We start from the raw sequence: 26,640 nt of genomic DNA, 5'->3' as shown, positions 1-26,640 counted from the left end.
TCCACTGTGATCTTCACAAATGCCTCTCTGCTGTTTCTCCTCTGCTCATCATCCTCCCTCTGAAACTCCAAGCACTGGGGCTTATTTGGATTCAGAACCTTCTGGATCTTCTTCAGCTCGTTCTTCACAAAAGTGATGATGTTGTCCTCCAGCAGCTGGAACAGAATACTTTATGAATGACCCACCACTCTGAACTTTAGTCCACACAACATCCACTTCTTTACGATCAAGGGGCATATCATCCGCGAACTCTTTACCAATTATAGGTTTGACTTTATCTGATTAACTGAGACTTTGTCCACAACTCCATGATCCCAAAACGTTGATTCTGTTCATATGAATGCAGCGATTTCAGTGGGAGAAACATTTCACTGGTGTTCAGAGCTGAACTACCAACAGGTTGATGATCAAAGCCAGAAACTTGGAGATGTTTCAGGTGACTGAGTTGATCGTACAGACAACTGGTCTTAAAGGTTCACTCTGTTTACGCATACAGATCAGTATTTAAGGTTTGACTCTCATCATCCACTGGGGCACAAACTGGGCGTCATCAGGACGCTACAACACAGAACAAACACCATCCCCACAGACACAGCAGCCAGCGAAGCAGAAGAACTTCACATCAAGAAGGTCCTGAGTAAATGTGAACGCTGGTTTGAGGGCGGAGTCAAGGAGGCCATTTATGTGAAAAGGAAAGACCATCTCTGAATGGAGGAGGGGCCTAAGGGTACATTTGTCACCATCTTACATGCTGTGATTGCAGCCATTCCCCAGCTCTCTGTGAACTGGACTCATGACCATTGATCAACAACCATTGATCAATGGTCCTGACAATATGCGTACCAATGATCAATGAACTGACCTCCCAGCCCATTGTTCCTTCAGTGGGCTGGTTTCAGTCATACAAATGTCCTGTTTATAAGATTGAAACCTGCAGTCAGCTGAGACTGAAGAAGTCACCTGATGATGATGAAACGTTTCTCCCACTGAAAACATCCAGATGAACAGAATCAAGCTTTTTGGGATTTACGTACCTGGATGATTGAGCATCAAGACACAACTCTGTGACTTTTCTCAGATGAATCAATCCTCTCCTCCAGCTTTGTTTACATCTACCAGCCCTGTGGCGCTGCCCAGGGACAATAATCTATGTGAGAGGTGGAAAGTCATACAGGTGTCTGCTCCTGCCTTCAGTTATTTTATCTACTGTGTGTCAACTGGCTGAACCTCCTCCAACTGTCTACTGTCTCCCTAAACTCAACAATGACTTCGTGATCTATCCATTCTCTGACCAAAGACATCCTGCTGCAGGAGGTTAACATAGCAGCCAATGATGATCCCACTCACTGTGAACAACACATTTGGACCTGATTTGCTGCTCTGGTTTACACGTGAACTTCCACTGCTGCTGTCACCAACTTGAGAGGCTCTACAGAAAAACTGGACTTGTCCATAAAAATCATAAACTACATTACAAGGACAGCATTGCTCAATCAACTCTAATTACTATGACCATGTTATCTCTTCTAACTAAGGTACAGACACTCAAACTTGCTGCTTTCAGTGAGAAGTCAAATGTCTGAATATGAGCTGGAAGCCGCTGAGAGTCCTCCTCCTTCCCGTGGGGTTTACTTTCTCTACTACTTTCAATATAAACACGCCCCTTTCATGCACCTGCAGAGGGCCACCAGCAGATGGAGCTGTCTTAAACAAATCCACTTGGATAGTTAGCTGTAGATGATTTTCTCAGTATGATTGTAGGACTTTGAGTTATTCTTCAGATTTATTTAAACTCCTATATTGTGCACAAGTGTTGAGCGACCCATAATTTCTCTGTACTTTTCATAAGAGCAGCCAGACTTTCAGCTAGTTTTTCTTTTTTAAGAGATCAAAGTTATTGAAGAAACAGTTATTCAGCTTCATCCCCACTGATCTCGACTACAAACTGTTTCACTTTGGTTTCTGTTTAAAGCCTCGATGTTTAAAACGTTTCCCTGTGATCACATTTGCACCGTCTGATTTCAAAGTTTGTTTCTTTTGGTCATTTAGTCCACAGAGTCCTTGGTGTTCTGAAAGGGACCTATAAATAAATGCATTATTATTAATATTAATAATAAAGTAGTTGTTGTACATGTACAGACCATAAATATGGAGTCCAGCTGTGTTTGATGCTGCTGGGCAGACTGACCACTGGGAACCTCTGAGCTCTGCTGGTCCACTCTGTGGAGGAACCATGAAGGATTAGATCCACACAGGATAAAGATCCAGGAGTTTCTGCTCAAATAACTTCATCTGAATCAAGTCTGTCAAGTTTTAAACTCTCAGATTGTGAACATATCAGTAATTTTCAGTCTGTTTTCATGGACGTCCTTTCAGTGGTGATGTCAGGGATGATTTTGAAGAAGCTCATCAAACTGAACCATCAGCAGATCACTGCTCCAAAACCAGAACATGATCCGAGTCTCCCTCCACCACCAGAACACCAGCTTTACTAACGTGGTAGATCAGTGTAGTACAGATCAATAACTGATGAGTCATTTGATCAAAATCACTGAGTGCTTCACGTCTGACCCTCTGATGCTTCTGTAGACATTTTGCATATTTAATGAATGTCTGACAGTTTTACATTCATTCTATGAACACAGTGGAAATGTTGTGTTATAGTCTCCATGTTGTTTCCAGCATCATAAATTCTTAAGTTCAGAAAATTAGATTCTTTCTTCACAGCTGAAAAACAACAACATTTATTCTCTATTGAAATCTGCATCGTCCACTCCAAAGGTCACAATCTGAAGGTAACATCTGGTTTTGTTCCCTGTGGTTAACTCTGAGCATCAGTATGGTGGGATTTATCCACTACATCCACACCACTGTGGTTCAGTGTTGTCCTGATGGAGTAACAGCAGCCAGTATGATCCAGGCTTTAGCTGCTGGGTCTCTGTGTGACCTCTCAGACTGTTTAACAGATCAGACACAAAGAGAATCAGAGCAGCTCTGTTCTTTAAAGACAAACATGAACCCACTCAGGTCACACTTTCCCCACAGATATGAGCATCACTGTCCTCAAACAGCAAATGACCAAGTCGAACATTTGGATCTTTTCTCTTTCATTGTTTTCTTTTTAATGAATCTTTGTAACAATCTGAGGATGTTTCAGGTCATATTTATCCAGGAAACACAAACATGTAAAGGAGTCATCACAGCTCTCTGACCTCGTTGCTCCAGGTTCACCACTGAAGTTTGGATTTTCAGGTTTGGACCGGTCACTCCTCACAGACGGACAGCTGGACCCTGCAGACTGTGACCTCTGACCTCTGCAGACACAAACATGATTGAAGCAGCTGTGATCACACAGACTGCAGATAATGCAGCTGTTTCCTGTCAGTAACATCCTCTTAGATTAGAGTTCAGCTTTTTACAGGAAAACTGGACAAAACTGATTTTTGTTACAAACTCATTTTCATTTCCTCTCAGCTCACAAACACAGTCAGACAATCAACCAGAGTCAACACTGATTATAATGTCAGTGCAGAATTATTTCTGTTACTCAGTGAGTTCAGCTCTCTGACCTCGTTGCTCCAGGTTCACCACTGAACTCTGGATTTAGACCTTTGGACCGGTCACTCCTCACAGACGGACAGCTGGACCCTGCAGACTCTGCTCTGTCCTCCTCTTCCTCCATCATCGTCTTCAGTCAGTCTGAGAGGTAAACCACAAACACTCAGTGAGTTCACATTAACAGGAGGAACTGAGTTACAGTCACTGACCTCTGACCCGTCATGTGACCATGAAACCAGGTCAATATATCTGTAGGTTCAGTCATCCAGGTCATGTGATCTAAGGAGCTTGGAGAGAAAAGAGACGTCTTTAAGTTTCTGGAAGACGTTTCATCTGAGAAGCTTCTTCAGCTCTAAAACCAAACGGTGGAGAGTCCCAGATATTTAAACCTGAGAGGGAAAGAAAGCATGTCGCTGACCCACCACTGATGTTATTTCAAGGAGGAAACTGAGAGCCTTTGCACCAGGAGCACAAACATCAGCTCCAGCAATGATCCACTGATGTGTTTTTATTCCATGTATGAATGTTGTTATTGACAGAGATGACGTTTGTGTGTCAGTGATGCAGTGACTGTTGTTGTTACCTGTACAGGCTGGTTAGACTCTATGAAACAGATCATACAGATCTCTGCATGTTAGAAGAGACTATTAAAGGTCATGAATGAGACAAAGGCAGGGAGGCGTCCTTTACAGCTAAACAGCAGAGTGAGAGAACAGCCAGCACCTCTACATTTATCACATTATACAGCACATGTATGATACTGACAGGGATGAGAAGAATTTAGTGATTCTGATCCCATCATTGATATTACTTATTGATTCTCAGTAGCTCTGCTCTGACAGTCACCACCATCACTGAGCAGCATATCAAAGACATTTGTGCACATTAACTGCATGTTGTGGCTCAAATGTTTGTGCATGTTGGAGGCATTTCCTCTTTGTTGTGATCAGTGTTGGTCATTACTCAAAACAGTCATTATTACACATATTACACAGAACACTTTAATTAAAAGTAATGGAGTACGTTACTTCATTACTCCTCATAACATTACTTTGATGTTAAAATGAACAAATGAGCATGTAACAACATAAAGCTGAGGTACAGCCCCACACACCAACACAGATCCTGATGAGGTCACGTGATGTTTCTCTGAGTGTTTATGAACACAAATCAAAGATGAAACAGCACAAAGACACTTCAAAGTGATTCTACTGTAGAAACATGAACAGGTAGAAACCTGCAGCCTGACTGCTCATCACTTTGTTACCTGTTCAAGTTCAGCAGCAGCAGCTCACTTTATCACGGTGCTGGTCTGGGGTCAGTGTTTACTCAGCTTTAACCTCACTCTGGGTTCTTGGCTAGCCTAGCTTTAGCTTAGTGTTAGCATGCTGTGTGCTAGCTTAGCGTCAGAGCTCTGCAGGTGTCTCACAGTGACAGTAAAGGAGGTAAAGGGCTGTGACGTCATCACGTACGCTGCGTCCTCTGTGGGCTCTGAGTGAACTCAAAGTACAAACTACAAGTACACAAACACGAACGTAGCTCAGAGTGGCGGACACACTCGGCCTCGTTGGTCCAGCTGTGAGTCCGTTACCGTGAACTATGGAGCGGCAGATTTGTGCTGAACTAAGCTGCACACAGCTGATGTTAGCCAGGAAACATTACACACTGACTTTAATGGAGAGACCGGAAATACAAACACACACAGTTTGTTGTGTGAAGAAATCAAACACGAGCTGAACAAACAGTAAAGTTCCTAAAGACAAACTGTTAAAGGAGGAAACAAAGCAAACTTACAGTTTCTTCACACCAACAACAAGCTCCACTCCACACCTGGACACTAAACACGGACACACAGGTGAGCTGCTTCCTGGAAGGAGGCGGGGCTCCACCTGAAACTCAGCACAGGTGGGAGGGGCTCAGCTCTGTGTGTGCTGATGTGTTAACTTTAAAAATATGCCGTCTGACTGCTCAGACTGAGTCAGAGTAAAGTTCACATGCTGACGTGTGGAGACATGAAACCTTGTTGTAGCTGCAGGTGTGAACACACTGATCCCAGATCAGCTCTGCTGTATTTGTAACATGAACATTTCTGCTGCAAAGCTTCAAATGTTCAGCATGTTTCTCTGTTTCCAGTCTATAGATCCAGTCACACTTTCTACCTTCACCTGTGCAGTAAAGACTGAGAGCAGAGCTGAAAGCAAGCGTCCAATCAGTGAGCAGCATCAACACCTGAGCTTCATTCAGACTCTGTTATTGAAGATGTTGTTGGTACAAAGTTCATCTGCTGCTCACATGAATCCATGAAAGATTTATTTCACTGAATGTTTCTTCAAAGCTCATTTCAACCTGTTGAAGTCATGAATGAAAGTGCAGACTGAGAGTGGATCACATGATGTTTGAGGTGTGTCATGTGACATGTTCAGTATTGTCACACATGTCTAGATTGTCCCTGATATCATAACTGCTCAAACACTGATGATTATATTTGAAGAATTATTCCTGATGGCAGCAAAGTTTGAATGGAGCTCTCTGTCTGTGCTGATTTGTCGCCCTCTGGAGGTCAAAGCACAAACTGCATGATGTCACTGTAACCACCACAGTGACAGGAAGTGTTTTTATGACTGAAACACTGAAATGATGCTAACGGCTGTCGTTAGGCTCACTGACAGCAGTGCTGATGTGTTCATGTCAAACACTGGCTCAGGTCAGACTCCTTCATCCTTCTCCAGCGTGAGGCCGCCCTCAGACCCACAGGAGCTCTGACCTTTGACCTCCTGACCCTAACCATTTTAGTCTTGTTGCATCTGCAAATCCATCCAAACTGTAGCCGAGCAAAAGAAGCTGGAAGCTGTTCTATGAATGATGTTGTTGAAGGAGCTTGGAAAGAAAAGCGTCTGGACTTCTTTAAGTTGCTTGAAGAGGGACATGGACGTCTTAACGCCCACTTACATCCTGGGACATTTGATCACAGGAAATCACATGATGGGGTGGGGCTAGATCTCACAATGGGTTCACCCAAAACCTTGGCTGATTGTGACCCACACCCGTTCTCACACCGTGGCTCGTGTGATTAGGTAGAGGATCAACAGGGGCTCCGTGTCCCTGAATTTAAACTGAATCTAAACACACCGTGCACAATGCCAAGTTAGATAATGGTTAAAAGAACAAGATAAGAATAAATAAAAAGATAAAATAAGGATAAGAAATAACTTAAAAAAATAAAATAAAAAGATAAATAACTGCAAATAAGTACAAATAAGTAACTGAAGACACGTGTGGTCTGCAGATGTCGATGTACATGGATGTACATGGAGTTTAATGTGCAAAATGAACTTAGTGTGCAAAGTGACCTGATGTGCAAACTGCACTGAAAAAAATAATCAGTGGTATAAACATAAAAAAATTATTGTAATCGGTTGCACGAAATTAAGTTATGTTTGGTTAACCTTAGTTTTTTATGTTATACCTGCACACATTTTTCTGGTAACATGAACATGACTTTTTTATGTTGTTGTTATGTTTTTCATTCCGGTCAAATATTTATAGAAACCACTTGTTTATCAGACATGAACTTTTTGTGTTAATTGTACTGGACTACTATATGTTATATTGACAAGATTATTTTATGGTAAGCTTATTTTATTTTATAACAAATTTCTAATATATAATATATAATCTAATATGTAATTGAGTGTTCAATAAATAAAACTAAATTAAGGCTGATCTTACTGTATGTACTGTACACTTTCTCTCAATCAAAGAAATAAGCAAAACATTTTTGAACAATGACCTGTATTTTTGAAAATACTACACAGTTGTAACAACGGACTTTCAATTCAGGCTTCCAAAATATACATGAGTCATATTTGTACAATGCATCTCTTGAAAAACATTCCACAACATTCCTCAAAGTTATCTTCTGTAAGTTGAATTCAACATTGTGGGGCCTTATGACATCGCGCTTATGTAAAAAATAGTTTTTTAAATGTAAGAGCCATGAGGTAATATGGCAACAGGGGTGTAATTATTAAAATGACACAAAGAAGAGACTTAAAATAACATTATAACCCACAGGCACAAAACAAAGAGACCTAAACTGATTAGTATTGGCTTGCTTCTATCACTAAACATCACAATCACTAATACTAGACGATGCAATCTGTTTGTAGTGGTGCACCTTGGGAAAAAAATTGCAAATTGGTGAAATTGGTGCAAGGCACCATTTCCATTGAGAAAAATGGACATTCAAAGTTTGAATTTCTTTTTTAAAAGAGTCATGGCTTGAAAAGTGAAAACTGCAGTAATAAAGGCCCCAAGTTGAAAAGTGCCAGAAAAATAAGTTTCACTATGTACTGCAACTTTACCAGTGCTGGCTTAAAAGAAAGGATGGTACATATTCAAAGAGGTAAACATGTTGTTCCCACATAATAACTGGAAAACTGTTCAATCGTACAGTCTGGTCCTGAAAACCTGGGCCTTCTTTGAAAGGCTGTTCCTTTTGAGCTCCATAACCAGTTTCTATAATACCTCGAAGGTATACTTTTCCAGTGGGTAGGTGAGGTTCAAAGTGTACATTAGTCCAAACAGCATTGCAGCTGCTAGGGTATAGTTATCCAAATCCTGCCAGACTCTCTGGCCTTCAAGGACTATCCCGATGTCCTCAGGGCTGCCATTGGCATCTCTTGACTTTATGATGTAAATTCCCATGGTTGTTTCCTTATTAGATCGTTGGATAATGGCTTCATCTGTGGCCTAGAAAATGCAGAATTCCAAAATTTAATTAAACAGAACACTGGTCAAAGAACATTATACCAAATCTTATTTTAATCTGTGTCACTATTCCAAAAAATGTTAACATTAACACATTAGGTGAACAAAAATGGATTCATTACAGCATGTGATTTGAGTCCTCAGAATGCTCAAAAAGGTAATGCATGAAGTGAAATCTCCATGCATAGAAGCAGAATACTGTCAGAGCATAGAGAGGTGTTCAACTATGAACTCCACACATAGTTCTAATGCAGGTAAAGGAAAAAAACAAACAAAAAACGCACCCATGGTAAATTGTGAAAATCCCAGGTGATTTTCGACATACTCCTGGCATAGAGTGACAAGCAGCATTTTGTTAAAATTATTATTTTCCCTAAAGTGTATACACAAATTAATTTTTTTCTTACCTGGGCCGTGGGCTCCAGAATGTTCTGAAGTCTTCTTCCTATTTGTCCTCCTCGCCTTTTGAACACCTTTATTAGTTTGTCAGATAGCACATCTATCTGCGAGAGTAATCTGGACTGCAGTGGCATGGTGGTAATGCGCTTAAACTCTGCATTTATCTAAAAAGAGAAGTTGTCACATAAAAAGGCTGTCAAAATCTCAAATCTCACAAGGTTACATCCACACAAAGTTGTTATTTTATGTCATATTACTATTTATTAGCTATGGGTCCCATGTTGCTGAGCAGTTCCATAGTTGCCCTTACTTCCAAACCACCCAAAGCCTGTTTGCAACCACAGCAGTTGCCTCCTTCTGGCCATTTTGCAGTTCTGCCAAATGACCCAGAAACTACATCTATTATTGTCATATACACATCAAGGTCTTTCATTAATACTTAGTTAAATTAGTTAATTTGACCTTTCCAGAAAATTTACCTTACAGAATGTGAGATAACATATGCAAATCTTCACTAGTAAATAAAATAATGTTATTAAAACCTTAACTGTAACACCTCTACATAACAGCGCTAGAGAATTGTTCTGAAGCAACACCAATCTGCCCTTCAGCAGCGATAAGCACCATATATCGATACAGAAAAAATAAATTTAACATATTTATATTGTCATTATTTTTTTATCTCTTTAAGCCCTCCTCTCAGTCTCTCTATAAATCAGTTAAAACAATTTGTTGGGTTTTTGTGTGTCTTTAACATGTTATCAGTAGATTACATTCACTGCCCCAGAACATGAAATAAAGCCCCACGTCATGCACTTCCTCTCCTAATGAGTACTGCATAGGTGTCATGCCCTAAATAAACCCACTTTAGTGAAGACCCCCCCCCAACACACACAGAGCACACCCCATGGCAAACTAGCTTATTTAACTGTTTAACTAAAACATTTTAGGTACAACCAGTTAACTAAATGGACACGAGTTTGTTAGTCTGTATTCACTGAGAAAAAACAAGCGGATGTGACTGGGCACACACTGAAAAAAAGCTAATGCACATAATATTGTCCCGCAGCTTAAGCTAGCATTATCGTTAGTTAACTTAAGGAATGACTTGTTTTTTCCATTATGTTGCTCAACAGCAATTCATGAGAAAAACTTCCCCATCTAATGGATGTTCTCTTCGTTTCCTCTCAAACATGTAGTTTTCAGTTTACCTTGACAAAGTAAAGCTCAGCACCAAACGTAAACGAAGCGAAGACAAAAAATGGCGGACCGCCATAGTGAATTTTCCCTCGCAGAACACACCCTGGGGGTGGAGTTTCAACAGAAAACGTAACTATTTTCTGTTATTTTGATATGACTGGTTTTAAAAGACTGAACATCCTTCTAAAACAAGTGAAAGGCATGAGACTTAATTATGTTTAGACCAAAAATATAAATGATTCATGTTGGATATATTTACTGTATTTTTACTAATTTAACAACCTCATCATTGAATTAGTCGCTTTATGCTATAGCATTACGCTTACATTAGCTTGAAGTTCAAGGTCGTCATTTTATGTAATTTCTTTTTCTGGGCTTACAAACAGGACACACAACATTTAGATAACCGTTACACTGAATCTTGGGTCTGTGTTGAGTCTTCCAGCTGCTGACTACAGAAGCTAGATTGACCTTTCAGCATGTTTATAGCGGCTGTGGCTATGTGCTGGTAATGTTACCGTGTGTGAGCAGTCACATTGGCAGCAGACATGTTTCAACAAACTAGTCATATCCCGGCCCTACATTAGCTTGTTTAATGGTTAAGACACTGCAGGTACCACCACTTACTACAGACACCGATGCAAGTTTGTAATAGTCTGGTAATTTAAACTGAAAGAATATACAAACAATATTAACTCACATTATATATGTTAATTACTAATTTGCTTATCGCATAATTTCGGTTACCATTAGCTAACTGGAGCCTAACATTAGCCTTTCATGGTTTTCGATAAACAGCCCACATACCTGTAAAATAACAACACCCCAGTAAAAGTCCACATATATAAAGGGTCTACACTCTTTCTCACTGGTGTGTTAGCTTTAAAATCTTATTTACCTTCAAGTGTAAAACTCCAGATGGTAGTAGATTTTCCAAAGCGAGAGACAAAAATGGCGGACAGTGCAGCCGATTTTTCCTTTCCAGGGGGCGGAGCTTGAGGATAAAACACGACTAACTTGTTTCTTTTCAACATGATTTGTTCTAAAAGAATCAATATTCTTAAAGAATATGTGAAAATTAAAAGACAAAAATATGTTTAGATGTGAAATTTAAATTAGTCGTGCTGGATATATGAAGTAATTCTATGCAAATTCAACAACCACCCTATTGCATTTTTTTCAGTGTGCAGTTTGAGGTCGGTCAGCTGTTCAGGAGTCTGATAGCAGTGGGGAAGATGGAGTTGTTGAGTCTGGATGTTCTACATTTCACACTTCTGAACCTTCGTCTCGAGGGCAGAGGTGTGTCTCTGCTCTGGACTCTGTGATGGTAGCTGCTCTGCAGAGAGGGCAGCGGGGTCCTGATGATCTTCTCCACAGTTGTTATCACTCTCTGCAGGCGTTTGCGGTTTGCAGTAGTGCTGCCGTACCATGCAGTGATGCAGCTGTCAGGCTGCTCTCCACAGTGCAGCTGTAGAACCTGCTGAGGATCTTGGCCAACATACCAAATTTCCTCAGCCTCCTCAGGAAATACAGCAGCTGCTGAGCCTTCTTGACCAGCTGTGTGAGTTTGAGTCCCTCACTGACTCAAACTCCTTCAGTGACACTTGCAGCCTTGCAGATTAGTTTGCTGATCCTGATGCATCTCTGGAGCTGATGCTGTCCCCCAGCAGACAACAACAACATAGATGCTCTCACTAGTCCACTTTACCCTCTAATCACATCTCTGACATCTGCAGGTTGCTCCATAGAGACTCTTGTGCAATGCCAGGTGTTTGTGTTTGTCTGTAGGTACACATTAGATATGACCATAGACGCACACACACAAGTGAACACAGCAGCACAGATGGTTTCCACCTGCTTCCCTCTTTCTTCACACAACTGTGAGGATGATGAAGAGGTTTCAGGACGAGGTGGTCAGCAAGCACAGGATAAAGCAGGGCCATGAAACTCTCTGGTGCAGCAGATGTTTAATCAGACTCAGCTTTAGGCTTCTTTTCCCACCTGGCAGCAAAGTAACAGCTTCACTAATGTGAACAGTCACAATGTTAAACGTTTCTATATCTTCATATATTTTTATCTGTTGATGCTGCAGAATAAAGTCTGTTAACAGAGTGCAGGATGTGTAGAGCAGGTCCAGCTCTCCCTTTACTGTGTCCACTTTCATCAGCCCCTGTGAAGTGACACAGAGTGCATGTGTGTCTGTCAGCTGTTGTTTGTTGTGAAGGATGGAACAAATGAACACACACTTTTAGAGAAATCTGAAAAAGCAACACGTGCTTGGGCTCCTTCTGTGCTCGTCTTCATTAATGCTGATCTTTCTTTCCTGTTTGTTCTTTGGCACAAGCTTCAGTCTTTTCTCCCAGGGCTCCTTCACACTTAGAAACACACCTACATTCATTTATACACAAACATCATGAAACAAAGGCTTTGTAAAAGAGGACATGAGATCCTCTCTGAACAGCACATTCATATCAAACACAGGACTGAACAGGATATACTGAGTCTGTGCTGTTTTCATTGTTACTTGCTGAGTATTTTTCCAGTGTTTGAAATGTGACTCAAGTCTGATTCTTCTACTGTGTGTGAACTCTAAGCAGCTGCATTAAACAGCTGCTTTTCAAACCAGGCTCAATCCTATGACTCTGTGAATGTAAACTTTTGTCACCTGCATGAATAACAATCCTTGATCTAGTCAGGACTGCAGTGCTCCTGTGATCCCAGCTTATAGATGGAGGCTAGCATGAGAGGCTCAGCAGCTAAAGCAGCACACCTGGGTCTCCCAGCCTATTAAAAGCAGCCCTTTGCTTCACCTGCTTCACTAAACATTATTATTATTATTTAAGCAGAGTGGTGTGATTGATGTAGGCATTGCTGTGTGACAGGAGGACTTTCTTGAAACAGCTCGTGTGACGTGAGCTGACGTAAAAACAGTGATGTTAGCTTGATTCTCTTGGCTAAAACTATTTTAAAAAGAGGGTCAATCATGCAAATCTGCCAATAGAAGCCAAAGTTACAGCCCCTCAGAGTTTAAAGAGAAAAGGCCCGTTTCCAACACTCGGTTGTGCAAAGGGAAACAGGCCCACAGTGCCTGAGTGTGTGGGTAATTCTTCAAATAATATTCAAAAGCAAACATTTTTAAGCATGTAAATAAAATTCAATCATTTCTGCTCTTCAATACCTAAGAAATGAAAACTGGCAGATGGTCCCAAAATGTGAAACGCCTGGCTATCTGTGCATTTAGTGCTGCAAGTTTTCACTGTTTACCTTCAGAAGCATAAATCTCTGCACAGATAATGTTCATATGTGGATTCCTGGTTTTCTGCAGTTAATTGTGACCCAAAGCGTATTTTTAAAGTGGTTCCAGGCAATAAAGTCTAAAAATAAATACATCTACTTCCTTTTTCTGTGTTCCAGCCTCAGTGACTCTGACACAGTGCTGTAATATTTACACCTCTGATGAAAACAGAGTTTGTAGTTGCAGAGAAATACTCGACTCATTTTGGGCATTTACGAGCAGGAACCTCAGAAAGCCCCTCGCTGCTTCACTGGTTAAGAAGCAAAGCAAACATTAGTTCACAGTGATGTTAATTAAGGCCCAAAGTTTAGGAACGAACGTCAGCACTTCACTAATGAATGTAATGCTGATTCATGTGCTTGTTTTGTAATGTGCATGTTGTGCGTTGCTATTTCCCATATTCTTTGGCACTGATAGATGAAGAGTCTCAGGCAGGACCGAGGCTGCCAGCTGCTGACAGTGAGCAGGGAGAGAGCAGCAGAAGCTGGGCAAGAGCAGGGCACCTTCAGCCCCCTTCATCAGTCAGAAATCATTTGGGTGTCTGTGTGAAATGTCTGATTTTTAAAATCTTTTTGTAGACATATTTATTAAATGTTTAACAATTATATAGAAGAAAGACAATGTAAAGAACAAAACATGACAAAACCAAAATGAGTTGAAGTTATGAACTGTTTCTGAGAGACAAATAACACCAGGATCCTTTTTGTGTAGCTGACAGCTGGTAACTGTGCAGGGGCGGGTCTAGCAAAGTGTTGCCAGGGGGGCAGGTAGGGCATTAACAGGGAGAGGGGGGCACAAAGAAATACTTTTCTTTCTTATTCTCATTTAAAATGTCGAGCTTTTAATAAATAATTATCTGAATCTTACAACAAACGTTTCCATCTGATGTAAAATGTATAGAAATCCATTATTGTACATAGTCATTTTTTAGGGTCCCATCATAATTTCTTCAGAAGTAAGTACTGCATATGATGCCAGTGTTTCCCACATTTTCTAGATTCTGCACCAGTACTGTGTGTAAAATGCATCAAAAAGTCCGTTTGATTCTTTCTCAGCTGTCTTTCTGTCTCCTTTCACTTTTTAAAGGTTGCCATGTTAGAAAACATATTTTGCCCTGCCGTGCTGTTTATTGATGTGGCAAATGAAAGGTTTATGAAAACATATCTAAATCTGTCATCAGTAATCAGCAATGATCATGTCTCACCTCTAGTCTCTGTCTTAATGTCAGGTTTCCACCGTGTGTTGTAGATGTTCAGGAGGTTAACTCGACCAACAGTCTACTTCCTGTTTAGAATACCAGGACAGGGAGGATGGTGCAGGTTTAAGTTTATTAGACTGATGCATGTATACCAACAAGACAGCGTCCATCACTGTGACAACAGCGTTTGTTTTCATTCAAAGGCTTCATGGTTTTTCCTTTAATACCTGGGGGGCCGGTCTCCAGTCAAAATGCCCGGGACCATTTTTTGTCCCAGTCCAGCCCTGGTGTCAGATCTGCATGCAGTGTCAATGAGACGATCAACAACAGATCAGACAAAACACTCAGGCGGACACTCCTCTGTAGAAGGAAACATGGAAAGTGTGAGGTAATCAGTGCACAACATCACTTTGTATTTCAGGCTGTTTTTATATAGAACTTCAGCACCAATGTAAAAGTTCTGGTTTGAGGAAGATGAAGAACATTTTCAGGAAGGATGCCGTCTGCAAGCAGAGCTGCTTGAACCTCAGCGCTGAGGTCCAGACTACTTCCTGTGAAGCCACGTGATGTAAATCTGCTGCTGTAACTTCACAGTTTACTGAAGCTAAATGCAACGTTACCATATAATCTGTTTTCAACAAAGGTTTCACTCCGTCCGGTGTTGATGGAATGATTCAGGCCGTACTCGTCAGGCTTCCCGTCGACCACACGCATTTCAGTCACAAACCCCGTGACTGACAACAAGGGAAACAGCAGAAGAAAAGATGTGAAAAATACTGGATGATGATGATGGAGGATTAACCGCGGTGGCTAAACTGTTTCCTGTCTTTGTGGGCGTACTCACAGGGAAGTTTCCAGGCACGTCAGTCTTGGTGGCTAAAGTCTCCATTTTCCAACATGTATCGCTACAGGTGCAAAGACACAACATTAATCATCAGTGTAAATATTTTAATGCTGTCCAAACGGTGTTTGCTTTGTCTGTCCTCTCGCGCTCACAGAGGAAACGAGGACGCCACCTTCAACCCATCTTCAGTCGGCTCAACCATGGCCGGACTTCCTGTTGGCTTTGTGACAGCAAACCACTTGAAATGAGAGCAAACTGCAGTCAAGCACCACTTACAGCAACCTGTGGACACGCAAATGGAAAGCACTGAGAATCATACAGAAGCATAAGAGCTGTTTATTGTAACACGTGTGTGTGTGTGTGTGTGTGTGTGTGTGTGTGTGTGTGTGTGTGTGTGCACATTAATAACACACTGATGTATGTTAGTTTGATTTATGCTATATCTGAGAAAACAATTGCAGAATTTTACATCAAAGTTTCCAAAGCTGATGTTTTGTTGTTCACTCTGTTTTATATTCATATAGTTTGTTGTTTTTAAATCAGTGGACAAAATAAATATTATCTCACAAAATCCAGGGTGAAACATAACCAAATAACCTAAATGGTGAAGTCATTATAGAAGTACATGTTGCAAAGGTCAGCCTCCTGTATAGACTGCTAAACTGTCTGGGGGGGCCCTGCCTGTCCTCGTTGGATAAGCTCCACCCCTTTTCCATAAGACGGAGACATTTGTATGAAAATAGATGGGCAGTAAAATAAAAAATAAAAAATATTATGGATGACTCTGTAAATCAAAGTCGGCCTGAGGCAGAAGCAGAAACCATGAGGAGCACAGCACCACTCCCAGAAGGGCACGAAGTGAAGCCATAGCTGCTGAAGAGTGAAGACGTGATGATGGAGGAGATCACAGATGAAGATCTGCTGCCTGCTGACTCTTTATATAGAAGAGTGAGACTATCTCCCCACCAGCAGCTGCACTTATACAAACCCCAGGTGCTGGGATGGCTTTGAACATGTGACATTTTCTGCAAACACATGGACAGTTTCATAAGCACAAAGATTATTCCTGCAGCGGCAGAATCGTATCCACTGTGTGAGAGGTGAACGTCAGACAGTTCTTAGAAAATGTAGTTTCTCTTTAAGCTTTTAACGTCTCTTTTACCCCCATTTGTCTAAAACTACTTGACAGCCCTTCATGTCAGAGGTTTATTACCTGTGCAGGATGGAGCACATGGTCTCAGTCAGGCTGGACACGATCACTCCTACAGGAAGTAAATGTGATTTTATTTCACCTGTGAAATGATGAAAAACAGCAGAATAGCTCACGCTAACAAACGGGTGTTGAAATGTTTCATTTTCTGCTGTTTCACAGGTCAAAAAGGGCGTCGAAGCAAACTGAAGCTGAGCTGCTGCTGCTGTTGTAGTGCAGCATCTGCTGTGTGCTTCATCAGAGAACCTTCTGTACACAGCAGACAGAGGCTGCTGCCACTGAAGTCCATCTGCTAGAGAGCTTTAAACACTGGTTATTGAAGTGGCTTTGATGATACTGATACACAGTCTTTGCTGCTGTCACAGGACAGGGATCCACCAGGGAGTAGTTGTCAGGATAAAGAGCCTTCGCTTCTCTAAATATAAACTGGATACTTGTAGGAAACTTTGGGAAGCAGCATTTTTCCTCATATCGTCTAAACTGAAGTTAGCTCAGGTGCTTCTTCCATACTTGCTCTGCAGAAAGCCAAAGAGTTTGGAGCTCTGCAAACATTTGCAGCACAGCTGGATGTTTGTAACTTTGGTCACCTCTGTATCATCCCTCAGATTCTTTCTGCACAGCTTTGAAACCACGACAGCACGAGTGATGCTGAGGAGACGTCCAGTTTAAACAGACCTTTATTCCTGGAACACAAACACATGAAGTGATGCTGCTAAAGAAGAACATTTAATCGCACTAATGAATCAAGCATCTGTTTGTCTGTCAGTCTGTCAACAGTTCCTCTGATCGACTTCAGACTTGGTGGGTATTTTGTTTTTGCAGCGGTCAAAGTCGATCAGCGTGTTGCTTTGTCTGCTGTAAATCTGCCTGTACAAAGGGAAACATACATGTTTTAGATGCAAACTCACAACATGGCTGCATTTTTGTGATTATGTGTATTTTATATTGATTTATTCTATTATGTTTTGTATATGAATCTTTACAAGTGTGTCGATACAAAGGCTTGATTAAAACAAAGGTCTCAGCTGTGCTGTTAGGGATGCTCTCATATTTGTTTCAAATGTAATAAATCAAAGGATTTCAGGCTTTTCATCCTTTTTATTTGTTTGGTTCTAACAGCAGCTGGATAAAAACATGCAGGTGATGAATATAATTGTGTGATATTATGAGCATTGTGAATAAAGAAAGAGCAGAGATAGTAAAAAGGAAACAGGTGATGGACGTGAGATTTTCAGAACAAAAGCTCCTCAGTGAGACGATCACCTGGACACAAGGTCAGGCAGCTGGGACTCATCTAGAGAGCAAAATGGAAAAGTGATCTGTGCAGAACATCACTGTTGATTGCAGTTATTTACATCAGACTTCTTCTCTGAGATAAGAGCACCGTTTCTGGGAAAGATGACAGTATTTCCAGGCTGGATGCTGTTTGCAGGGAGAACTGAATGAAAGTCTCCTGCACCTCAGCGCTGAGGTCCACACCTGTGAACACAGATGAGGTCAATCTGCTGCAGCACGTAGAGCTTTACTGATCAGCAGGTTCAAAGGATTCAGCAGAGCGTAGAGTCAGAGCTAAATGCCACATCACCATAGAGTTTGTTAACAACAGCTTTCTTTGCCCTTTGTCTCGATGGACTGAATCAGGGATACTCGTCATACTTCACCTCAACCACGTCACTGAGAGACCCCAGCCTGACACAGCAGCAGAGATGATGAAAGCAGAAACAGCAAACAGATGCTTCAGTTGTGTTTCTCTGTGTGTGTGCGCTCACGCCCACTTGTGTGTGTGAACTTTCCACGTACCTCAGCTTGTTTCTCCAACATGAGCCATCAGGGCTGAAAAACATCACTAACACATGAATTCTTTCTCTTTTTGTTATCACCTGTGATCATGTGTCTCATGTTTCTGTCATTCACCAGTTCTTGTATAGTTACGTGTAACTAGACTTCTGTGGGACGTAAATGATTGTTTTGTATGCAGATCTGTACAAAGGATGGAAACACTTGATTACAAAGGAGATCTCAGCTGTGTTGTTGTGGATGGACTTCAACGTATTTGTTAAAAAAGAGAATAAAGCAAAGTGTTTTAGCTGTTTGGGAGTTTTTGTTTGATTCCATTCAGTTTTATTTCTATGGAGTCAAATAATAAGAAAGGCTCTAGAACAGCCCTGAGTTTGTCCAGGTGACACTCCTCTGAAGAACAAAGACAAAGAGGAAGAAGGGGACTCGTTTTCAAGTCTTGTTTCTTTCAAAATAAAAGCTGAAATGTTTTGGAAGCATGATAATATTTCAGCCAGGATGCCGTCTCCAAGGAGACCTGCACCTCAGCGCTGAGCTCCACATCACGCCCTGTGAAAGCACAGATATAAATCTGCTGCAGTGAGAAGAACTTTACCCAACACAAGTGTAGAAGTAGACATTTGACTTTACCTACAACCTGTTAACAACAAAGCTTTCATTGCCTCTGCTGTTGATGTCATGTAGGACTAATCATACTTCACATCAGCCATGCACACGTCAGAGGATCTCCAGGCTTTCAGTAATAAAGCCAAGCAGATGATGTGAACATAGCAATAGTAAAACATGCATCATAATCAGCTGTATGTGTCGACTATGTGGCACCTCAGTCTTGTTGGCATGAAGAAAAGTTGTGTAACATGTAGCATAAGGGCTGCAAAGACATCATGTAGACAGCAGTCGTCTGTTAGTCGTAACGTATCTCCTGTTAAAGAGTTAAATGTGCGTTCTCCATCTCTGTCCTCTCACAGCTCGCCGTACACCAACTCCAGCTGTGGTAACCATGGCTGTGCCCATCAACACGCTGAAGCTGAGACGCCACCCGTCACTATGGCGACTCCAATAGGGTTACCTGTCAGCTGTGGACGCATGAAAGGAAAACAGCAGAAACACAGACATGTTTACTGGAACATTTCCTATTGACAGCTTTATGGAAAAGTGGGTTTAAACACTTTTCTATGTTTTATTTTGTTTATTTATGGATTTATTGTGAAAGGAATTTCAAAGGTTTAATTTGACCTTTCCCCTGTTTTTCATACAGACTGGAGACGAATGGATGGTGCTTTCTTTGTTTGTCTAAAGATAATGAATAAAACTCTACACACATCTTAAACCACCCTCGTTTCTATATATTTTGTTATATAAATGGAAAGTATATAAGACACAAACTGAGCTTATATGATACTAAGGACCCTGGAGGTCAGTCCACCTTTATAATTCAGCACAGCCTGGAGTCTTGGTCTTTTCTTGGCTGTTGGTTCCCTTTGTTTCCATCCTCTGTTAAGATGTTTCAGTAATGTTGAGGTCTGGGGAGGCCAATCCATGGCTGACGTCCTGTGATGCTGCATTAGCAGTTTGTTCATAGTGAAAAATGAAGCCACTGCCAATCAGACATTTGCACAGTGGATCAACTTCTGATGGTACTGTCCTGAATTCCACACCTATAATATGTTTGCACATACTGATGAATATGTGCAGCTGATTTTCAGTCCAGTTCCTGTGTGACAGACGCCAGTCTTTCTGCCTGTGTCCTTCCTTAACAATAGAGCCATCCTTCCACTGAGACTGTTTCTGATGAGGCTTCACTGAGCAGTAGATGGATCCCTCAGCTCATCTAATCGTCCTATTTCTAACACATGACTGTCAGAAACTGTTAATCTGCTGCAGCTCTTTAACTCCTCCACTTCTTTTTTTGTAATCTCTTAGTTTCCTCATCTTTTAAGGTGGCACTGCACACCAGATCCAAAGTCAACATGCTGTTATATGATGGAGTTGAACCTGTAATGGAGTTTGATTTAAACCAATCAGCAATTAAGTGAATGATGATGAGCAAAGATGGTGGAGGTGGTGGATGAAGACCCGGACAGCTGTGGTTGGCTCCTCGTATAGAGCAGAGTGAGGTTGTGTTTGCACATTATTATAAAACCATGTTCACCATATATTTTAGCTGCAGACAATAACATGATTTCTTTGCTGTGGTGATTTTATTCCACTTTGGTAAAATGGGAAACCATCATTTCTTGCTGTAATTCACACATTATTCCAAGAGCCTCAACACGAGCCTTGTAGTCCGACCATATATAGACAAATCAATAGTTGTGTTTGTAACAGCTCATGAACATGAATCGTTCCACATTACTTTGAAATCATTGCAAACTAAACTGGAATAAATGAGTGTTTATATATAGTTTTGTCTCAGCTGTTCATACACAGTGTTTCAGTTCTTATCAGAGTCCCACCGTCTCACTGTGGTGAACCTTTAGCTCTGTTGGAAGCGTGTTGTTAGACCAGGTTTCCCTCATTTAAAAATAATCTCTCATTAGAAATGGACATGATGTCTAAGACATAGAAATGCTTATTATGGGTTCACTTGATGTCACTGAAAAGATGCACATGGGTAACGTGCAGGCCGTCCAGCTCCGAGGTTTATCTCCTCACCTCGAGTCTGCGACACTCTCTCCGTGTCCTCTCAGATAAGGGCGCGCACATTTCTGCACCATCTTCTAAATTACAAAGAGCGATTCACAAAACAGAAGCTCACAAAACACTCATCACAAACCAAAAATGGCTCCACTGAGCGTCAAACTGTCACCAGAATTACTGATAATCTAAAGACTCACAGAACTCATTTTGTCTCATTGTGTCTTAGTTTGAGACATAAGTGCATGATCATAATACTGTGTAGTTAGATGAGACAGAGCTGATGCTTGCTCTTAATTATCCTCTTCATGTTTCCCGAGCCTCAGCAGTGGAAGCTACCATGGATAGAAAGACTACGACTCATCTTAAATCTCAAATCTTTGTCTCCAAAGAGCTGCTGATGTGTCCGATATGATCCACAAGCTTAAACTAGGATTATAAGTGTGTGCAGTGATGTGTGTGAAACCTCTGAGGACTCACACGTGTGTGCTTCAGCCCACACACACATATGAAGCACTGCGACCTCACACAGAAGTGTTTTACACATCCAGCCTGAATCCTGATCATTTCTACAGTTTATTAAGTTCAGCTTCACCTGAACATCAGTGATGAAGCTGCTCTGACTCCATCACAGCTCACAGCTGTTGGAATGAGTCAAACAATGAAGAAGGTTCAGAAACAGCTGATGATTTTACAGAAACATGATGCAAACATGAAAATGGACACATGATTTTTTATTAACAGACACTGTTTATGTTTCACTGTGCATGACGTCATCAACACTGACACCAGGGGGCGCTCATCACCAGCCTGAGGAAGTGTGATAAGGGAGGGAGACGCAGTGTTGTGTGTACTGCAGTCGGACAGAAGGAAAAACTTCCTCCTGAAAACATTTTCATCCTTCCCAAAAGTGTTTGAGTCAAATGTTACAAATATATAAATACAATAATGGATGACCGATGGAGACCACAGTTTCACTAAGAGTGGAAGGCAGCGCCGGGCGAGTTACGCCACAATTTGCCAATGGATTGTAGATGCTTGGGCTAACATGTCTGCTGGCACTGTTGTTCGAGCTTTCGCAAAAGCCGGCATCGTTTCCGAGGAACCGCACGGCACGGAAAGTGACTCTGACAGTGAAGAAAGTGAACCTGGCATGTTTGATGGAGATTTAGCGCAGCTGTTCAATTCAGACACAGATGAGGACTTCGATGGGTTTGATTGATGATAAAAATGTGAGTACCAAACTTTGTTTTGCTCCTGCTTTATTTTTAAATACGCACACTTGTATGCTTGTGTGTTGTTGATGATGACGATTACCGGTAATAGAAATGTGAGTAAGGTACCGAACTCAGGTTTGCTCCTGCTTTATTTTTAAATACGCATACGGTACTTGTATGCGCCCTATGGTCCAGTGCGCCTTATGTGTGTGTTAAATACAGTAATGGCACACATAACTGAGACTGCGCCTTTTAGCACAGTGCACCTTATGGTCGTGAAAATACGGTAGTTAAAAATTTTTACCTGTGTAGTGTGGAGATTTAGAGGAGTTTTATATATAGCAGGGAGGTTGTAGACCCAAGCATTTTTCAAATGTAAGTCGGTGAATTTAATGTTTTTTTAAAAACTTAACCGGAGTCGCTAATTGTTGCAACAGAGCAAAAACTGATGAGGTTATTTTGGTAAGTTCGTTTTTGTTTTTGTTTCTGTCGACTTTGAATGAGGTTTGTTTCATGGTTATCTGCGTTGGTAGGACTGTTTTTCTTCTCTGGAGTTAGCTAACTTTGAAGAGCGGGAAAGCCGCGTAGAGCCGTAACGTCTTCGCATATAGCTCCGTGAATGACAGGTTACTTTCTGCTTAACCGGAGTTGGTGATTGTTGGTAGTAGTGGTAAGACTGACCGACATGGTTTGGGTGATTTTATGAGTGTTTTATGATGCTCTATCTAAAATTCCTGTTTTTGTCAGTGGAGTTTAGTCGCGGCAACCGCATTAACTGGATTGATGAAAGGTTTAATTCAACTAAACCAGCGTTTAGGGGAGTTAATAACAAGGAGTAAGATAAAATCTGTCACAATAATTGCATGTGCATTTTCTTTTTTTGTAATATATTCACTTAATTTTCGAATTCAGAATGATTTAGGTGGATAATTGTTCGGGTTATAGTTTCTCTGGTGCTCTGCATTAAGGCTGACTAACGGTGCGTTCACACCGAACGCGATAGACGCCCCTAGCTGATCGCGTGCACATTTGCACCTCGAAGCGCGTCCAGCATGAACTGGTCGAGCTTTATATGCAATTTTCACGCGTATGAAGAAGAGATCTGGGAGGAAGTAGTGCCAGACGGTATGTTATTAAAATGGCAGCTGTCAATCTAGCGTTTGAAGAAAGAGTCTCCCTTCTCTATTTGCTGTGGAGAGCAGAGCAGTGCCTAAAGGACGTCCTCACCGTACCTGGGTCCATCAGGTCTTCCACAAGCGTGAGCAGTTTGGTGAGTTTCACCACTTGCTCCAGAAGCTCCGTCTGGATGACGGCCGCTTTCAGCTGTACCACCTTCTGTCCCTTGCCGAGTTTGAGGAGCTGCTGTCCCGCAGATTTTACCAGCTGGAGCGGTAGACGTGATAAGCGCGAATGCACAAAATGCACCACACAAACTGCAGCGCGTATTTTACTTCGCGCTTCAAAGGCGTCAGTCGTGTGAAGTAGGCAGAAAAGCGTTTTCTCAATGCAAATCTGCTTCCGAAGTTTAGCTGGACCTCCAGTCGCGCTTCATCGTGCTCCTCCATTGACTTTACATGTAAACCTGAAGCTCTGGTCGCGTCTATCGCGTTCGGTGTGTACGCACCGTAACAGTCTTCACATTTCACAGTATGTAGATATTAACACAAATTTGTCAGAGTAATAACTTTGTTTTAATTAATTTCTCTCCCCAGAAATACATCACAAAATAAAGCCACATTCCCATGCTCTGAGATTCTTATGCACCTCCTCAACAATACATGGTAAGTTCATGTTTGCCTTATTATTATTATTATTATTATTATGTTATTTATTTTTTTTGGATGATGCAGAAGTTTAATCTCCTTGACGTTTTCTAATGCATATTTCATTTTTTATCAGTGACGTGTATGTGGCAGTGCAAGCATTGTGTTACCAGAGAGAGCAGCAGGTACAAATTACTTCAACATTATAAACTACATCATCATTACGGAATAGGTCAACATTATCTGTGCATATATGTTAATTGTCCGTGCACATTTAAGACTTGGAGTGGACTGAACACTCATGTCTATAAAGCTCATTCATCTCAGTTTACACAGACAGCTTCAAGTTCAGTAACTTTTAAATGTGAGTTATGTGACTGCAGTGACGTCTTCTCTGAGAGAGATTTTTTTGTCCATATTGGAACACATCTGCGAAGTAACGAGACAGTTAGTTGTGTGTTTCTTGGTTGCCCTTTCAAGACAAATATTTACAATACATTTTATACACACAAGAGGAAGCATCATCCACACACACTTAAAGATTTTAAAGACAGGGTAGTTACACGTGTGGACCCAGTTCAAGTGATAGAGTCCTCTGATAACGTAAGGGCTAGCTGTTCTGAAGATGTATCCTATGGTGAATTTGAAAGTGAGTCAGTGACAGAATGTGATAATAGTGCTGTTGAAAATCAGCCCGAACTAATTGAACGGAAATTAGCAGTAATATTGTTGAAATTGGAACACATATTTCATGTTCCAGCAAAAGGATTAGATGAGTTCTTAGAGGAGTTAGTTTTTCTGTTGAGTTCAGCTAGTGTACCTCTGACAAAGCGTACAATTAGAGAAATTTTTAAGAGCCTTAACCTCCATATTAGTCAGGCTGTTATTGAAGAGCTTGCAAATTCTGTATGTGTTTCTAACCCTGTGGCTAAAATATTGCCACTCCTTATAAAAGAAAACTATACTACATACAAAATTTTAGGGTTGTAGAGCCTGTTGAGTATTTTTTATCGATAGACCAAAGGAAGTCATTTCAGTACAAACGCTATATAAGAACCAGTCTATTTACCATGTGGCCTTTTGGACTCTTCCAAACTAAGTATTCCTTTTTCAAACTGCTGCCTAAAAGCTAAATATTGTCATTATGGATTCCCTTTTTTCTTAGGATGACACAATACATGCAAGACGAGCATGCATCCTGAAGTCCTTGTGTGTCTACCTGAATGAAGACCATGAGAAACTTGTGAAGGAATATACGGTCAGTTACATTCACAAGTTGTTCTGTGTTATGTAATTTGCTCCAGGAGTTATGGGTAATTTCAATATATGAAATGGTAAAATGTGACACCACGTGTGAATAAAAGATATTGCAATTGGTCCTTGTTTTGTTTCATGTCAAATTTCTGAGGTGTGAAACCAGAGACATAGAATTTAGTAAATATATCAGCATATTCACGCTGATTGCTGAATTCCTTTATTTTTTTCATATCTAGACTCAAACAAATGTATTATTGTATTTTACGTCACAGAACACTGAGGCCAACACTGAAGCCATGGAACAAACTGTGATGGGAGTGTATGTCATACATCAGGAGGGTGCGGAGCCTGGAGATGACCCAGAGAACATCGGTGTCCTGATTGAAGGCGTGGAGGTTCTCACTGGTTTGAGGAGCATTGCAATTGCTTGTGCTCTGTTATTTGGACTGATATACTGTCTGAACCTAAGCTACCCACCGGAGCTCAAATGCACTTTTGAAGTCTTGCAAAAGATTATCATGAAGCTGGATGGACAGAGGTTGTCATCCAAGGCACAGTTTCTAAAAAACAAGCTAATGGGGTGAATGAGCTTGAAACAGACTCAGGCAAGCCAGATGTTTTTTTTTCAAGGTTTTTGCGATGCAAATATGTGTTTACTGTTTTAAAGTTTAAAATTGTAAGTTATAAAATGTTCATATAAACTATGTGGTTTGCTCTGCGGCTATTATACAAAGATTGTTTGTTCATAACTTAAAGTCTTATACAGTTTAAGTGTAAACACTGATTTTTGCCAGATGGCAATTGTTACAAAGGCAAATGCACACTGGTTTTCACAAATTGTTTGAGTGGAGCAGTTATGCTCAAAATTGAATGTTTTCTCCACACGTTAAATAGCATAAAGTCACTATTAATGGATACAGCCTGATTAAATGGAGGACTAATGTATGCAAGCAACATAGTAATGTTGTAATATTATAGTAATGTTGAATGTTATGTCTGAGCTTTAAATTGTGTTAAAATTCATATTGTTGTTTGCAATGCATATTTTACTACATTTTACGAAAGTTGCTTTGGGGATAATATTTTTTGTCTGCAAACTATTCAACAGACTTATTTCATTTTTATTATTAGGGTTAGGGTTATTTTATTGTATTTTTTCTTTCAGTCAGCATGTCTTGATCTGGAAGTTCTGTGGTCTTAGTATGAGATGGTTAAAGGGGAGAAAGCTAGGCTGAACTGGGATCCTGCCAACTGTTTTAAGAATGTTCAAGCAAAATAAAAGAGATGGTTTTGCAAGTTATCATTTATGTATGTTTCATTAATTTAATTAAAAGTAATGTTTACATAAGCAATACAAACACTAACTGAAACATGATTGGTGTAAGTACTACAGACATAAATTACATTTGTTCATTCAACAAGATTAACATTGGTGTAACAAACAAATATTTTACTAGTTCATGTAACAAGACTGACTTTTGATGTGCCAAAGTGT

At 40.8% G+C, this 26,640-nt stretch overlaps 2 protein-coding genes across 3 annotated transcripts in view; both read right to left on the bottom strand.

Annotated features, from left to right (window-relative positions):
• Nucleotides 1-26,640, bottom strand: part of LOC147331858 (uncharacterized) — a 93,153-nt gene that overhangs the window by 28,446 nt on the left and 38,067 nt on the right. The gene's annotated exons all lie outside the window — the stretch shown is intronic.
• On the bottom strand, nucleotides 7,355-10,973 carry LOC147331859 (uncharacterized). Of its 2 annotated transcripts, none has more exons than XM_086290530.1 (3): nucleotides 10,826-10,973; nucleotides 8,736-8,891; nucleotides 7,355-8,310 (listed from the first exon to the last, which is right to left on the bottom strand). In XM_086290530.1, the coding sequence occupies exons 2-3, from the start codon at nucleotides 8,859-8,861 to the stop codon at nucleotides 8,077-8,079; spliced, it is 360 nt and encodes a 119-aa protein (XP_086146656.1). In that variant the 5' UTR covers nucleotides 8,862-8,891; nucleotides 10,826-10,973; the 3' UTR covers nucleotides 7,355-8,076. The 2 variants fall into 2 exon arrangements, with proteins under 2 accessions (XP_086146656.1, XP_086146657.1); XM_086290531.1 differs by lacking the exon at nucleotides 10,826-10,973 and adding an exon at nucleotides 9,939-9,970.

This window comes from Aulonocara sp. 'chitande type north' Nkhata Bay, linkage group LG4 (assembly GCF_057382095.1).
Source record: "Aulonocara sp. 'chitande type north' Nkhata Bay isolate Kocher_YH1m ecotype deep benthic linkage group LG4, A_spYH_male_GT1.1, whole genome shotgun sequence".
NCBI classification, from domain to species: Eukaryota; Metazoa; Chordata; class Actinopteri; order Cichliformes; family Cichlidae; genus Aulonocara; species Aulonocara sp. 'chitande type north' Nkhata Bay.
This window is presented reverse-complemented; position numbering and strand designations above follow the sequence as displayed.

Coding starts and splice junctions, on each gene's coding strand:
- LOC147331859 (XM_086290530.1), bottom strand. CDS start 8,861: ATGCCACTGCAGTCCAGATTACTCTCGCAGATAGATGTGCTATCTGAC. Junction 8,311..8,735: donor TTCTGGAGCCCACGGCCCAG/GTAAGAAAAAAA, acceptor TGCATTTTCTAG/GCCACAGATGAAGCCATTAT.